Source organism: Peromyscus maniculatus, chromosome 18 (assembly GCF_049852395.1).
Source record: "Peromyscus maniculatus bairdii isolate BWxNUB_F1_BW_parent chromosome 18, HU_Pman_BW_mat_3.1, whole genome shotgun sequence".
In the NCBI taxonomy this organism is placed as follows: Eukaryota; Metazoa; Chordata; class Mammalia; order Rodentia; family Cricetidae; genus Peromyscus; species Peromyscus maniculatus.
This window is the reverse complement of record NC_134869.1, coordinates 38,855,880-38,873,772: the sequence shown is the minus strand read 5'-3', so window position 1 is coordinate 38,873,772 and position 17,893 is coordinate 38,855,880. Positions and strand designations below refer to the sequence as shown.

Genomic DNA, 17,893 nt, shown 5'->3' with positions numbered 1-17,893 from the left:
TGGATCTTGTACAGGCAACCTTGCCTTCTGTGAGTTCATGAGTACAGTGATTCTCTCGTGTGTTAAAGAGACTCTTTGGAGAGCTTTTATTCCTAAATCAAAAGGGTACTCATCCTCTCTGAGGACATTTTGTTTTGAGAACTTTGTATTAGGCATTGCATATTTGCAAAGAGTTAATGTCATGGCAGGGTAATTACTACTTCTCAGAGTGGCAGGTTCTACTGCTGCTGTATGTACATGGTCCTGTCCTGGTCGCTTTTGGTGTTACACCATTCCAGTTAAGACTGTTGATGACTATCAGTTAAATTTGTCATTTGATTTTGCTGACAGGGAGTAAGTAGTTTACAATTTGAGCAAACAATTGCTATTTAATTTAGCAGATATTTTATTGAATTACATGTCTTCCTAACATGAAAACAGAATGTATTTTCCTTGTATCAACCCTATACCTTTTGACTGTACATCTCTTTTTCTCTCTTAGGCAAGGATAATAGAGACTTAATTGTATTATAACTGAATACAGCTTTTTTGTTTTCTTGTTGAAACTATCCATTTGGTATATTGAGTAAACCACTTTTTTTTTGTAGTGATTTAAAAAGGACACAGAATCCCTTGTTTGTAAAATGGAATTGGGAGTAATGTGTTTTAGAATTGAAAAGCACTTCAGCAACTAGCTGGTGGCCAACAGCATCACTTTATAAATAAGACCCAAAGAGGTTAAATGATTTATTCAATATCCCCCAGCTTTGTTAGTGTCAGAGTAGGACTAAAATCCAACTCCCATGCTGCTATCCTTTCTACGGCTGCATGAAATGCATACTTCTTATTCAAAGAATTGGTATGAGGATTAGGGACCACATCTGTGAAAAACAGATTTAGGCTTTGGAAGGAAAGATGCTGGATAGCTTTATGAAAACTAATCTCATTTTAACCTTTTCTATACGATTGTTAGCTTTGTTCAGTTTTATGTTTCTCACTTTGGGACTTCTTTATTTTGGTCAAGGACTAGATAATTTATGATGCTTGTTTTAAGAATCAATAATAAATGCTCAGATTGTCTTAAAAATATGAATTACATCAGCTAGTTTTGAATCTAGGAACAGGTGCAGAGAGCCTTCCAGAGTGGTAGTTGCTTATGCACATGAAAAGTTTTCTGTTCTTATGCTGTATATTTGGAATAAAGACAGTTGATTTCAAAAGAACAAAAATTAGAAAAAGGAAGCATAAGTAAGATACACACACACACACACACACACACACACGTGCATGCAAACATATATTTTTTTCCAATTTGGTAATTCTTCCAAACCTTGATGCAGCATGTCTTAACAGACCATGAGTTTTCTCTCTTGCTGAGCCAGGGATCCATTATACTAATCCACCATGCCCTCATATCTCTAGCAAGCACATGTAAGTGATAACTTAGAATATTTATTTTGACGCAAGGTGTATAAATCTTCTCTATGTCATCCTGGAAAGTGAGGAAATTGTGACTTTGCTCAACTTGGCTACGTCGATTGTTTAAATTTGGCTCTTTCTCCACAGTGTGTTTTGATATATATATATAAACAAGAACCCTGTTTAATTTTATACTAGCCAAAGTGATTTGTGCAGATTCATATGTGCAGGGAAAATAAAACTCAAGTACCAAAAGGCTAAAGTAACTTTTATATATATTTTTAATTAGGTCCGATTATATGCAAGACCTGATGCTATCAGAAGAGGATCCGGGGACTATGCTCTCCACATTACAAAGAGATTAATAGAATTTTATGAAGACTACTTTAAAGTGCCCTATTCTTTGCCAAAACTAGGTAAGATTTCTTGGTTATTTTATTGGAAGGACTCCTGGAAGGTGGAATTTTTTCTTCATCATTAGTTGAAGCATCCAGCAGCATAAAAATTCAATGGTTTATATTTTTGGAGATGAGGAGCACAAAAATAAATTCTTCTGAAGAGGTAAAATAAGATTAACGTTCTGGAGTCTTGCCAGTAAGTGCTCATGGGAACTAAGGAAGGCATTATGTGAGTCAGAATCCCAAAAAATAACCCAAATAGCTACGGTTTGTTAAATACTTCCTATGGAAGGGTGCTTGCCAAAAATCTAGTTTAATCACTACAACGACCATGTGGATAGATGCAATTAGAGCACTTTCCATATAAGGGGATTGAAGGTGTTTCTTAGCATTGAGACAGGCAAGTCTTTCTGACTCTCAGAACTGGTCAATATTGCACACAGGGCTGCCATGGATAGCCTCTCTCTCTCCAAATTGTTAAATGTCAGATCTTAATGAATTGGCTTTCCTTTAGATTATTTTTTATGATTGTATTTATAGTACACAGTTAAGCTAATAAAAAAGTGACAGAAGAGAAACTTGGTAATAATGGAAATGGTTATAATAATGGAATGTTCTTGTACGTATTCTTTTTGCAGAGCGAATGTGTTCAGTAATTGTTGGTCCTGTGAATAAATGCATTAATGTATTATTCTAATCTGAATGAGGCTGCGCTTTTGGCAGGAAGTGAGCTAGAATGTTCCAGGACATTATAAAGGGTGCATATATGCATTAGAAATGTTCAAGTTACTTTCCTTTTTCAGAAACTTGGTTTATATGTGACATCACAACAGTCCTTTGTTCCCCACTCACCCTTCTCTTGTCAATTTTCTTCCCAAGTGTATTTTCTTTTTGTCAGAATCCACATAAGATGCATTTGTTTTTTGTTGAGAAGAATAAAGTGTTTATTTGATCAAAAACGTTAGTTTGAACCACAGGATCACCTCCCCGGAGAACTGGGCCTATTTCATTAAAGTCTCTGCCTGCTGTGTAGCATTATTGGTCATACAATGAGTAGTTCAGAAAGTAGTTAGAATAGCTGGCATCATCATCTCTGGCCATGACATTCCATTTTAAGGAACTGTATTGCAAAATGGCAAGATCTTTTGGAAATATTCACTCTTCACATCGATAGACAAAGTTTTATTTCAAATAGGCTCTGTACCCTTTCCTTTTTTGCATCTATATCCCTTTTAGAGTCTGTTTCACAGAGATCTCACTGGTAGTCACCCAAGGCAGAAGAGACTGCCTGACCTTGTTTGCATGGGAGATGCTGCTGTTCTCTGTCCCGGGTACCTGGGAACTTCCCAGCTTGACCCTAATGTAGAATTCACAAGTGCTTATGTTGCAAGTTGAGCAGGAGAAATAAAATGTGGGTCTTTCCCTGTTCCCTTCAGACCAGTAATTAGCAGCAGAACTCAATTTATAACTTCAGGGGGTTCCATGTAACTGTCAGCTTGCAGCAGGATTCATTCCTGCTCCTCCGTTTCACTCACAATTGAACCGTGCAGGCTTTCATCTGCAGAAAAAAAAAGCTTTATTCACCATTACTATTACTTGTTAAGCTACCTTATGGTGTATATAATTGTATGATTTGACTTCTCGCAGCATACTCCTTTTTATATATCCAGGGGAGTTACCACAGCTCAGGGTGCTTTATGGAATTTCTTGTAAAGGTCTACTTATTCCATATGTCTGTAGATGTGTATGCTAATGGATTTATAAGTATGCTCTCTAAATACACATTACATAAAAATCCCTAGTCACAAAATCATTTTTTTGACAAATCCTCACCTTCCATCATATATTATGAATTTTACTTTAAGTAAATTTTATATTCACTAGCTCAGCCTTTGTTAATGATGCCTGTAGATGTATTCTAGATTTTAACTGAGACTGCTATGACCCTTCAGGTTTGTCAAATTGTTTGCAAGGGTTATTCTATCATTCTTTCCTTCTCTCATACATTCTATAGGCATTTAGTAAGAGCCTGCTGAAATCATTTTTTCATATGATGAAAATACTATAGTGACTAAAATAGGGAAAAATCCTATGTCTCCTAGAGATTTCATTCTACAAGGTGAAGACAGACAGCAAGCCAATTAGTAACAAATACAGCTTATCAGTTGGAGATAATCATTTAAACAGCTGTGACACCTCCCAGTGATCTTAGCACTAAAGAGGCTGAAGCAGGAGGACAACAAGTTTGAAGTCTGCTGGGTTCTGTTGTGAGACCTGGTTTAAATCAATCAATCAATCAATTGTAATAAATAACGAGAATAGAAGGTTAGGAAGTGTGTGAGGGCTAGATTTGGCATGTGTGAGAGGCTGAGGCTCTTAAAAATTAATTAATTAGGGTTTTTGATGTGGAAGTTTTTATTTGGAAGAATTTAGATATCAACTCAAGAGAATGAAAAAGTGAGCCCAGTGGAAACCATGGAACATGAGTACTTATTAAAGGAAATGAAGTGGCTAGAGTGTGAACTCAGAACTTAATGGTGTGTTTGAAGACTGGCAAAAAGATAGTCATGCCTGGAAGAGAGTGAGTAGGGTAGGTAGGCACTCTGTCTGAGTGTAAGGGGATCGGAGATAATGCAAAACCAGAAGACCCACTCTTCTGAGAGTCCAAGCAGACCTAGAACACACCAAGTAGCCCAGAGAGTCCCCAAACTCACAACAATCCTCCTCCTCAATATCCCATGTCCTAGGGTTGCAGGCATAAGCCACTATACCAGACTTAGCTCTTCTTTTATAAGAAGCCATTTTGCTCTGATTGACTTCTGAATATATCATTTATGAACTTCTCTCTTATGTTCTATTTCATTTATAATGCTGAACAGCTTAACTTCATTGACTGTGGCTAACCTCATGCTAACTTCTGTCTAAGGATTTGAGTTTTCACCCCAGGTAGCCTATGGTGAGAGTTCCTTGAGAGAAATTCTAGTGCTTCTTGTTATGTTAGGGTGCTAACTGATTATCTTTGATTGACAAAGCTGTTTCTTTATCGTTTTAAGTCAACCTAAGCTGACAGTGTACTCAGCATGATTTATTTTAAGATCTCTAAATTGGGTTATTAAAACCATTTGTATAAGGTGCGTAGTGTTTCTACTTCTTGGTATTAAGCTATGAAACGGAATAGAGTATGCTTGCTATAATGCAACAAGACATTCTATATCTATGCAGCCTATTTCCATGAGCACCTGGGCTGTTTTAAATGTAGTATAAAGAACATTGTAGACATATATAGAATTGAGTTGTCTTTCATATTACATACAAAGCACATTGACAGCAGAACAATAGCAACCGTGTTTGTGTTTATGAAATGCAAGTTACGCTTAAGAGTAACTAATTTATCACCATGGCCTGTTGAAGTAGTATCCACTACTTCTTAATTTTCCAGATGAAGAAATTTAGGGATTTGGTAAGTGAATAATGTGAAGAGATCATACAGATAATAATTAATGGATTAGGAGTTCAAACTCAGAATTCCATTCAAAACCGATTTTAAAACTTTTGACAACTCAGAGGTTAAAGCATGGATCACTTTAACAAAGTGGATTATCGGATGATTAGTGGAATAATATTAACTAATTTTTGTTAATTTCTTACTGCTAACGTAATAATGCCTAGAACCATTGTAGAAAAAGTAGAAAGGAAAGCTCTGAGGGAACAAGTCTGGGAAGTCACAACAGCATCAACATGAAGATGTATCTAACTATTGCCAATGTGTTTTCATCATAGATGTTTATAAGTTGATTAGCTGGCAGATAAAATGATGGACACAATATTTTGTTACTCACCCCACTTAGGTTTCCATTAATTATGGCAGATAGTCTTCAGTTTCCCTTTGCTGTTGCTCTGTAATTTGTAAATCGATGTTTTGTAAAGGAGTTTGCTTGATTGCTTCTTTTCAAGACACAGCGCGTTTACTTTTATGGGGAATTCATTACCTGCCCGGCACGGTGCTGTGATCGTAGAGGGGGCACAGGTGTTTCGTCACAACAATTTCTGCCCTCAAGGAGATTGTGGGTATGTTGAGGAAAGAATACAGTATTTACAGGGATGAATGAATTCAATGCCCATACCCACAAAACATATAACCAAGCACTTTAGTCTTATAGGATAATATTTAATACCACATTAAATGAATAGTGTGAGTTCTCTGCTATAGACATGAAATGTACTTAGAGAGAGCCCTCATCTTTTTGTGAATCCAGAGAAGTGTGGCAGAAAAGAAAGGGGAGAGATCATCTTGAGGATTGTGTAAGGCAGGAGCCCATGTATACCTGGGACTCTATGAATTATACCAATGAGTCCACATTATTTTAGAATGGAGTGGAATATATAAGTAGAAGGATAAATTTTCTTATTAGAGTTTGAGTATAAGCGACACTGGTTTGGATGATAGATTGTTGTTTAAGCATTAATAGACATACCTGGATTTTCTGGTTTTGCATGTATGTGTATGAGTGTGTATGTGTGTGTGTGTGTGTGTGTGTGTGTGTGTGTGTGTGTGTGTGTGTGTGCCCTCGCGAGCGCGCGCGTGCGGGCACACACACAGTGATTATGTGGAGGGCAGAGAACAAGCTCACGCATCTTTCTGTGCACTTTGAGTTTGAGGCACAGGGCTTGCCTAATGATTCACTCCTATTGAAACATTGTTTTTATTAATTTATTTCATCTCCAGGGCTCTGTTTACTCAGGAGCTTGAGGCTCATCAATCCAGGTAGGCCAGCCAGCAAGCCCCAGGGATCTACCTGTATCCACCTCTCCAGCACTCTGAGTACAAAGACATCACCCACCATAGCTAACTTTCATGGGTTCTAGGTTTCTAGTTCAGATCTTCATGTTGGACTGTAGCCATTTTGCCTACTGAGTTGCCTTTCCTGCCCTGACTTATCTTTTTATTGCAGTGTTGATGAGAGTTTCAATGATGATCTGCTACTTGCAAGGACTGAAACCTCATGAAATAGTTCATATTGTAGTGGAGCACATATGTACACACACACACTTATGCAATAATTTGAAATATATTAACAGTATATGTTATTAAGTTTTCATTTTTTTGTATAGACTACTAAGCATTTTACCTCTTGTGCCATTTGTTTTTAAGTGGTGAATAAAGTTGTGTTTAATTTGATATTATAACATTATAATACCATTTTATATTAGTTATAAGTCTCATGGTTTGAGATTTATTTTGATGTTTATAAAAGTATGACTTTCCTTACCTTTTACAAAAGCAAATATTTAGTATAATGTGTGTATTAGTTAAAGTCCTTATGTGATATTGCCTTTTAAGATAAAAATCTTAGGCTTCATTGTGTGGAACCTGAATTTACTCTCAAAATGCTTCCTTCAGTCAGAATTCCTCAAAGAATTCTGTCAAGAGAGATAGGAGTTTAATTAAAGGTGGGAAAGACAGAGATTATTTTGAGAATTGTGTAGGAGAGGAACCTTGGACTCTAAGAATCACATTGATGGAGTCAATATTTTTTCTACAGTGGCATATTGTAACTGCTCAATTTTGTGGTTTCTAAGGGGGATCTATTGTGGGGCCTTTGTGGGCTTTGGCGATTAGTGCCTTTATAGAGGCTTTGGTACAACAGAGCCTGGCTTTTTACTCTAGAAAGTCCTAGTGAGAACTAAGTCTTCAAGCGGCTACACTTTAAAAATAAACGTAGTCTATATTTTATGAAGGTAATTTATTTTGGAAAAGCACATGACCTAGTGATTTTTCTTGTAAACCGGAAGGATAGTTATAATTTCTTTCAATAAGAAATGTTTTATATGTTTCTAACTCCATTCTGACAACCATTTGTGCGAAAGCAACACCAAATCCTCTTAAAATAGACACAGTTATTCCAACGTTTAACAGTTATTTTAGCACAATTTAACAAGGCATTTTATTCCTTCATTAATTATTCTATAATATGGTCATTTAACTGCTCTTGTTAAGCTATTTTGTAGCTATTACATGCTATATACTTTCAGGGCTACACTAACAACCAGAACTTATATAGGATACTCACTATTTATGATATTTAACCACTAATAAAAAAATAAACGAAATACTAAAGATGAAAGAAATCAATGAAAACAATGAATTTCAGTGGGAATGATGCACAAGATTATTACACTATAAACAAGCAAGCCATAATAGTAAGTGGAGGATTTAATGTAATACAAACTAAGTGTAAGGCTGAGTTAACTAATTAATTCAGCAGGCATTTATTGAGGAGTTACTATCAACATTGTACTCCACAATGGTAACAAGTTGTCGCATCTTCCACTAAAGACTTCAAATCTAATTTTTAAAAGTTCTCAAAATTATTTTGCCAACTTGACAGTGTTATTGCATATTCTATTTGCTTGATGCCTTCCCCAATTCTTCCTTAGTTTTGAGAATTTCAGACATTCACAACCTTGGGATTTCTCCTAAGCCTATTTTTACTAACTCAAGCAGGTTCTCACTTAAGGCGTATTTATGATGAGGCCTCCAACACATTGTTTTACTTATCTGAGCAGAGACATTCGGCTCTTAGATTAGGAGATGATGTACCAGTGATTACACATTTGATTATTGCATAAACCCTCTGCCTTACACTCTACTCTCCCACCCAGATGACCAGGAGTAAGAGGCATTGGTCTAGCAGAGGTGGGCCCTCCTTTTGTGTATCTATGTCATTCTCTCTTCTCACCTGCTCAAAGACATCGATTCTTCAGTTCTCCGCACAGTTCAGTTTTTCCTCTTTCCTAGTTCTTTAATCTATCAGCATTAAAAGTGTGGTGCTGTTTTCTCAACTCCACTAACTACATGTCCACTTACTGTGGCTGCAGATCCATCTCTTTCCTCCCTTCTACAGCTAAACTGCTTTGAAAGGATTGTCTACATGCACAGGCTCTGATTTCTCTTCTTCTTGTCTTTCTTGAATGGCCTCCATGTATCAGCCTTTTGCCCTCAATCCCGCACTAAAACTTCCCAAGTTCACTAATGCTTCCATCCTGTAACCCCATCATCAGCTTTTCATCTCCATCTTCAGCAGATTCTGACACAATCGTTCTTCCCAACTCGTTGAGATGCGATTTCACTTTTTCATTTTTGTCTATCTTTCAGGACAACACATTTTTCTTTATTCTGTTCTCATTCTACTCCTTTCCCTCTTTAGATCTTTCTAGTTGCTTGTGTGCTTCGGGAATCAACTTTGATATCTCTTGTCTTTGTTACTGAATCTGGTGGAATGTCTTTTGTGGTCCCATCCAGTCTTCCCAAGAAAAAACATGATCTGTTGATGCTGGTGATTTGTAGGTTTACATCTCAGACTTGTTCACTCGAGTTTAACTTTTCCTTTCTACACTAAATGGCACAGGGAAGAAAGCAGAGTCAACATAAAGTACTGTTTTCCTTCTGTTTTCATAGATGGTCAACATGGATGACTTCTGCTCCCCTCCCCCAACTTGTTACACAGGTATTTCTCCCCACCAATAGGCAAGCAATCAGTTCTGCAGTTGTAGCCTTCTCTGGGCCCAGCACCCTCCAAGGGCCTCCTAGTGCTTAGCTGTCCTGAGGTTCTATCCATTTATGTTTCTGTATGGCATTCATTGCATAGTATATTTGAGTTCTGTCTGGATAACCATATAGAAATGTGATTGGGCAAATGAGGGAGTCTGTTCTAATGCTAATAGACTGTCTAGAGAAACCCAGTGAGGACTCTCTGATTAATTTCTTTGGGGCTTTTGTGTATTCCACTCCTTCCTATACATAGTGGTACTAGAACCCTTCTGAATGAAGGTCTTTTTAATCTATTATCAGACAAAGTAGGATGCAGAGCTTTTTAATAGTTTGTCCCAAGATCAAAATGGGGCATAGAATTACATTTTCTATGGCTTGCCTTGGGAAAGAGAACTATTTGTTATGACTGCCTTGGGAAGGGAGTTGTGAGCAGGGAACCATGGAAAGCCATGTGCACGTGTGCACCCAGGTGCGCCTGGGTGCGCGCGCGCGTGTGCGCGCGCACACACACACACACACACACACACACACACACACACACACACACACCATAGTATTGCAGATATGAACTGAGTATAAAAAATTAATATGCTTAGTGTGAAGTTCAGACTTTAAGGCACTTTGAAAACAACTTGGATCAGTCTTTTATTCCCACTCATCTAAACTCAGTAAGTCCACATGACTTCACATTTCTAAACTCTATAATCTGCTCTTTTCTCACCATTTTTTCAGTTACTCCTCCTATTCTAGCCTTCATGTTCTCAAGCTGATGTCCTCAGTTCAACCCATGGGAGGCTGAGGCAGGGGGATTGTGAGTTTGGGCTACCCTGCTCTACTTAGTGAGACCTTATCCCAAACAAAGCAACAACTAGAAGAAACAATGTTCAACATAAATAAAATGTTGTTATATGGTATAAGAACATGGTGGTTGAATTTACAAATGTCCTTGATATATAATTGCTCACTTTAACCACATCCAGCTTTAAGATGGCACAAAAAGGACTATACTTCCAGCAGAAACCATGATTTGAATGTTTATCTTGTCCTGGACTAACAATATATGGATTGATATTCTTGAGTCTGTGGAAAGCAGTTCTGAGACACAGATCCTGTCAGGCATGTAACCATGAGGGTAGACAGCTACTGCTCCCATGTCTATAGATTAGCAGTATTAAATGACCCTTCCATCTATGATAGGCTAACTAGGTTATTATGCCATCTTAAGCCAGACAGCATCTGTACAGACTTCCCACAATGAGTGTTAGAGTTATCTGGCAATGTCATTTGGCTAATCAACATCCTAATGACTCATCTTGTTCAAAGAATAAAACTGTTGGCTCCTTTGGCCTGGAATAGCCTTTGTAATATGACTCCCCCCCCCCGACACTTAAGTTTCATCTCCTATTTCTCTGTAGCTCAGTTCCTGTTTTTACTACTTGATTCTTGGTTTTTTTTCTTCAACACACCAAACACTCTCCAACCAAAGGCCTTTGTCCCTGTCCTTTCAGATTTGAAGATTTGTCCTACAGATATGGACACAGCTAAAGTACCTTCTTTTGAGATGAGATCTGATGATATCTATCTATCTATCTATCTATCTATCTATCTATCTGTCTGTCTGTCTGTCTGTCTGTCTGTCTGTCTGTCTGTCTGTCTGTCTATCATCTATCTATATCTAGATCTTTATTTATCAATCTGTCTGTCTATCTATCTATCTATCTATCTATCTATCTATCTATCTATCTATCTATCTATCAAACCATGGCAACCACTTCCCATCTCTTTTCTATACTTCAACCTTTTTCACTAGCACTTCCTATCTTCACCCAGAATGCATTTTATTTGTATATAAATTATTTTCTTTACTAACTGTATCTAATCTCTTCCTTCCCTCTCTCTTGGAATGAAGTCTTTATGAGAATGGGCTATTTTTTAATGTGTTCATTGAGCTAATTCATTTGCCTGGAACTGTGCCTTTTCCAAAGTAGGCAACAAATCAATGCTTATACTTGAATGTATGAATGCCCACTTCTTTCCATTTCAATCATCTTCACCATAGAGAATAGGAGGAAAGAAAAGAGAACTCTTTGTCTCATAAAGTAATTGCAATATGATTTTTAGCTTATTCAACAAAAAATAGAAGTGATATGCCCTATAGAATACTCCCTTTTGGTAAATACAAGTGAAAATTATACAATATGGCTTAGCTATAGTTGTTGCCATGTTTTTTTTTATTAAGGATCTATATAAATAAATTGTTAGCCCAAAATGGAGGAGCTCATGCCTTTAGAAGTAATGGCCATTTGGCTTTATGATCATATTCTAATAAGGAGATTATTAAAAAGCTGAGCTTGAATTGAGGATGTTTTGTAATCTAAAATAAAGTAACCATCTATTCATCCATCAACTTTTCCTCATTGTCCTTTGAAATGAAAATAGTACTTAAACATGAATTCAATAAATATTCATTGAGTGTCTATTATATAATAAACATCATTCTACTTGGTATAGAAAAATTACTATTAGTAGTTAACATGAGAGATAGTCTTCAGTTGGACTTACACATTAGTGGGGATAAAGGCAGATGTGTACACACTTATATTTATAGTTATGGCTACAAATTGATAACTGTGATAGAGAAAGAAGACCAGAGAAGAAATTGATGTGTTGGTAGGAGAGGAGATTTCAGTTTTATGTACGAGGATAACAAGGGATGTCTTGCTGAAATAATGATGATTGTATCAATATATGAAAGAGAGACAACTTAAGAAAGAGGGTGTCTGGCTTGTGGAGAAGCAGCAAGGAGACCAGAATGAATGAAACACAGTGGCTAAAGATAACACAGGATGAATCTTTTAGGTAACCAGCGAGAAGGTGAAGGATCTTGTTGAATGACCATTGAAAGATGTGCTTTTTCATACTGAGCAAATGTATTGTCCTTGGGAGGCCATAACAAAATGCCATAGATTGGATGGCTCAATTATTAGAAACATATATTTCTGAAAATGAAAATTTTAAAACAGGTTGCCAGTGTGGCTATGCTCTGCTTGGGGCTTCCTTTCTGACTTACTGATGGCCCCCTTCTTTTTGATGCTTTCACATGGCCAAGAGAAAGAAAATACTCTGACTCTCATCATGTGGGTCCTACTTTCAAGACTTCATCTAAGTGTTATGCTCTCCCAAGGCACATTTCCTAATACCGTCATATGGACTTAGGCATTCAACGTTGGGGTATGATAGATGTGCATACACACACACCCTGGATAGGACATTCTGTTAGGTATAATCCAGTATAACATTGCTAGGCAATCACATTGGCTGCCTCATGCAGAAAAGATTGTTGAGAGAATAAGAGAAGCCCAGAGAAGAGTGAATCTGATGTACCAAACCAAGAAATAACCCTGTTTTGAATCAGACTGGCAGTGGTTAAGAAATTATCAGATTCTATATGTATTTTAAAAGGAGAGCCAACATGAGTTTCTGTATTACAATGGAACTTGAAATGAAATCTTGAGGTTTGTTCCTCCCAAACTATAGTTTTTGGAGACAAAATTTTCCTGTGTCTTGCCCAGTCCTGCAGCTGTTCAGACTTAAGTAAACATACAGAGGCTTATGTCAATCACAAAGTGAATGGCCAATGGCTCAGGCTTCTTGCTAGCTAGCTCTTACTACTTAAATTAACCCATTTCTATAAATCTATACTTTGACACGTGGCTTGTGGCTTACTGGTACTTCACATCTTTCTTCTCATTGTGGCAGCTAGAAGCATCTCCCCTCTCTCTTTTCTTCCTCTCTCTCTCCAGTTAGAATGTCCCACCTAACCTTATTCTGCCTCACCATTGGCCAAACAGCTTCATGTATCAACCAGTCAGAGCAACACATATTCACAGCATACAAAATGATATCCCCATCATTTCCCCTTTTCTTTCTATTCAAAAGGAAGGTTTTAACTTCAGCATAGTAAAATTACATATAACAAAACAGTTATCAAGGAAGAATTACAGTTACAATATCTAGTCTATTTGTATTTGACAAAATTAAAGAAAATATTCTAACCTATATTTGTGAGTCTAAAGTTTCATATCTAATTTATCTTTTATCATAAACAAGGAAACTAGTTTTCAGCTACATTAAAGACCCCAGAAGGACATAATGTTACCTAAGTAAACAGGAAGAGCATTGTAAGCAACTTCCAACAATCTGGAATGACAGAGACAGCTAGATACCTGGACAGTTACCCAAAGTTCTTCTGTAATGTTGAGGCATCCATATTCAGCCCATATGCCTAGAGTCTCTCAGTCACTTTTCTCTGTGTTCTGTAGAATATCTGGCAGTTTCTTCTGCGAAGCAGGAACCTCAAGGACTATTTTGCCTTGCAAAGTTCAGTGGTCACCTTTCTATGGGTCCTGCATGTCCATTCAATGCAACATTTTGTCAAGCAGTCAAGGCAAGAACAGTTTCTTGCCCAAATGGCTATTATTGCCAAGAAGAAGATAAATTCCATATGGAGTGTCCTTGATGCCCATCTTTCTCTTTGGAATAAATCGGTGCTGTCAGGAGCAGACATATCTCACTCTCCAGAAATTCTAAGTTTTTAAAACATTTTAAATCAAGCTACTTGAACAACTATGATGTATGGATATATGTGGATATATATTTTTATGATGCAACAGTGAAGGATAAATCCTTTTATGCTTCACTTTCTCTTCCTTGGCTCTTTGAAATGAGCATAGCAAGATAAATAATTTATCTTTTCTTCCAGTTTTTTAAAAAAGATTAATTTTATCTTTAAAATCATGCATATATGTGTGGGAATGTGAGTACCTGTGCGGGTAGAGGTGTCAGATCCCTGAGAGGTGGAGTTGTGGACCACTGGGCTAAGGTGCTGGGAATCATCCCCCATCCTCTGTAATCAGCACATGCTCTTAGCTGCTGAGCCATCTCTTCAGCCCCTATTTTCTGTATTTTCTAAATAGAGTAGCTGCACTTGGAACAAAATAATGGTTGTAATAATCCTCTTCTTCAAGTGAATTGCTTCCTTCACTGCCCATTGGTCAATCTGAAGTTAATTATGCCCAAACTGGAATCTAAAGCCCTGGAGAAAGGGAGAAACATTTCATTAAAGTCTGGATGGGGATTATTGCTGACAGTGGAGCTGACAGTCAGGCGATTTTCAAAGGAAGGTGACCATTCCCATAAACTTTAGAGCAAAAATAGCTTATATTGAGATCAGAAGGTTTTTCCAATTAGTTTCATTTCAAGGAACTGAGACTGGGAGGTTGTTATGTAAATTAGGGGTAAACATCTAAAAGTCGATTGCAGCAAGATGCTCTATTACAGAGACACAGTCAAAATATGTTTTTTTCTCTCTTTTCTTTTTCTCACTGTTATTGTGGCAGGACCACAATAACAGATGTTTGCATTGTAAACATACACAGGGATTACTTCTCTCCCAAGTTTAGGGGCTGCAGTGTTTATCACAATCAGGGCACCATCCCTTTATTTTGCATTAAGGTCTTATGATCTTATTAAAGGTTAATGGGAAATTAATTAATTAATTAGTTTGTTTCTTTACCTTGTCCTGCTAGGTATTTTGTAAGGTTAAACAAGTACTTTGCCAGTGTGCTACAAGCCCAGCCTATGTCTTGTTTTGTTTTTGTTTATTTAATTGTTTTGTTTGTTTGTTTTTGAGACAGGATCTCATTATGTAGCTTCAGCTGTCCTGGAACTAACAATCCTCTAGCATTAGTCATCTGGGGGCCAGGACCACGGATGTACACAGCTGTGCCTGGCTTATACTATAGGATTTATGCTTATAATCATATAGGTGAGGTGCTTTGGTATTCCAAATAGGGACTATTCAGGTTATCAGTTTGTCTACAGAAGGAGGTGAATCCTCATCAAACTGTGTGTATCAAATTGGATGGATGTTTGTGGATGACTGCCAGAAAGGGGGAAAAAAAAACGTCTTTAGAAAAATTCTAGCCTTTAATCCCAGCACTCGGGAGGCAGAGGCAGGCGGATCTCTGTGAGTTCGAGGCCAGCCTGGGCTACCAAGTGAGTTCCAGGAAAGGCACAAAGCTACACAGAGAAACCCTGTCTTGAAAAACCAAAAAAAAAAAAAAAAAAAAAAAAAAAAAAAAAAAAAAAAAAGAAAAGAAAGAAAAGAAAAATTCTAGCTGATATACAGTATACAGTATCATTTTGTGATGTGTTGTGATCATTTTCAGAATGATTTTTTAAAAATAAAATCTGCTGTTTTAAGTTTTAAACATATGACTTTATTCATCATGACATCAGAAGGTCTAGGGTTCTACAGAAAGTTTCTGAGAGATTTCAAGTGGAAATGTCCTATTCTTGATCTACCTTTAAGTATTAAAAATGTTTATTGACATCTTTGAGAATTTTGATGAATTACATCCTTTTAAATGTAAGACATACCAAAGAATAAAACAAACATTAACCTGCCAGAGAGGCTGTAACGCGGAGACAAAAAAGATCTAACATGGTAGCTGTAAATGAAGACTTCAGGGCATTCCAGAAGTATTTTAAAGGGCAATTTTGAGTGAGAGGGTGAGTCCCACATGCCATTTTTCAGTTGGAAGAATTTTAATAGTTTATTACTTAGATTCATTCTTTATTGCCTTTATTTTTTCCCTTGTAGTTTCTGTCTTCACACAAGAAACTATTCATGAGTGACCTAGAGTGTGTCCTAAACATTACAGAATGCTTTTTAGATTTTAAATTGTTTAGTAAGACTTTTTATTTTACAGACTGAAAAATATTCACCGATGTGTAAAGTAATTGGTAGTTGGTAATGTTTAGGATCATTTAGCTTGAGATACACCCTGCCAATTTTTATTAATATTAATAAAGCTACCTGGTAACTGGCATGAGACTTGATGAGCCAAATTCTCCTAGTGGGCGAAACCAATATTCCACATCTACAGCAAACATATCTAATTTCTTATGGACTGACCTATGTCCCCCCAAAGTTAATGTGTGGGAGTTTTAACTCCCAGTGCAACTGGGTTCAGCATACACAGTAATTAAAGGCAACTGGGGAATAATTAAGGTTAAATAAGGCAATTTTCGTGTGTTTCTAGTCTGATAGGATTAGTAGATTTGTAATAACAGTGAGGGAGAGAGCAATAAGAAGTTTTTCTTTCCCTTTCTGGTATGTGAAGACACAAGGGAATGGCCACCTATAAGCCAGGAAAAGATGTCACCGTACTGTCAACAGTATGGACTTCTAGCTATCAAAACTGTGAGGAAATATCATCTGTTTAACTGACCCAGTCTTTGGTGTTTTGTTCTAGTAGCTCAAGCGACTGTACACATATGTGAGCTTGGGTCATTTTTCAGTACTGTTTATATGGATTTATGCTGAGAGTTCCAATGAGGATAAGGCCAGAGTACTGTGGCAACCACTTGAATTATTCAGGCCTTTGTGGCATAATTCTATTTTATCCCAATTACTCTGATCATTTAGAAAATATCGACATACCTTCTTCAATACCTGTTACTTTGTATCACCCTTCTTCACAAGTCATTTAAATGTGACTAGAAAGAATTTCAATCATCAAATAATACCCCATAGTTAATAGTGTAGCAATCATCAAACTGTCTTCATAAAGGGTCAGACAGGAAATACTTTCAGCTTTGGGGATTGTACTAACTCAGTTACAGCTACTGAACTGTTTATTGTAACAAGGAAACTGCCTCAGATAACACATAAATGAACCAGTGTGGCTGTATTCCAATAAAATTTTATTTACAAAAGCAGACAGCTGGCTGGATCTGGCCCTTGGGCTATAGTTCACTGAACCCCGAATTATTCCATAAGTTCAGTTCAGTACAAAAATTAAAATCCCTCTAAGGCCTCATTATTGACTTATTTTCTATATGCTTCAGAATTAAACTGAAGTGGGTGTTGCACATAACTACTGAAGTTTTTTTTATTGGAGCAACTCATTTACACAGGTAAATATAGAGTTTGCACAATAATGAAATTAATGTTTGTAGTAATATTATATTTTATATATCTGTGAATATGTCAAGTTATTAATACATATATTTTATAGTGATGTACTTTTACACAAAATCATTTGCATATGATGGTACATATTCATTCTTTTTATATTACATACTAACTTCTCATATTACACAGCCCCTTGAAGACTTATGTTTTGATTCTCTCATATAACTTGTTCCACATTTTTACCTTACTTGAATAATGTCTGAAACCTTCATTTTTTTTTTCTGTTAGAATGAACACATCCATTTTATCTACAGGCTCTAATGGTGTATAAAGCTAAAAAGGAAGGAAGTAGAGATTAATGACATTTCATAAAGACATTTAACCAGGCAACCAGACTCACTCTTCAGATCAATATCTAGCAATAATAGATATTATTTTTATTTATTCAATGTTTTCTTCCCTTCCAAGTCCTGAGTTCCCAAGGCCTATGTAGAGGTCATGGCAGCCCATTTCAGAGCATGGGCCCTGGGAAAGTGACCTATACAATTGATAGCTCTCTGATGA

General features: G+C 36.8%; 1 protein-coding gene across 1 annotated transcript in view; it reads left to right on the top strand.

The window, feature by feature from the left end:
- Trhde (thyrotropin releasing hormone degrading enzyme) overlaps nucleotides 1-17,893 on the top strand; it is a 407,391-nt gene that overhangs the window by 112,689 nt on the left and 276,809 nt on the right. Inside the window, exon 3 of the mRNA XM_006988963.4 lies at nucleotides 1,688-1,814. Coding sequence (XP_006989025.1) covers nucleotides 1,688-1,814 — 127 coding nt within the window. The remainder of the gene's footprint in view (nucleotides 1-1,687; nucleotides 1,815-17,893) is intronic.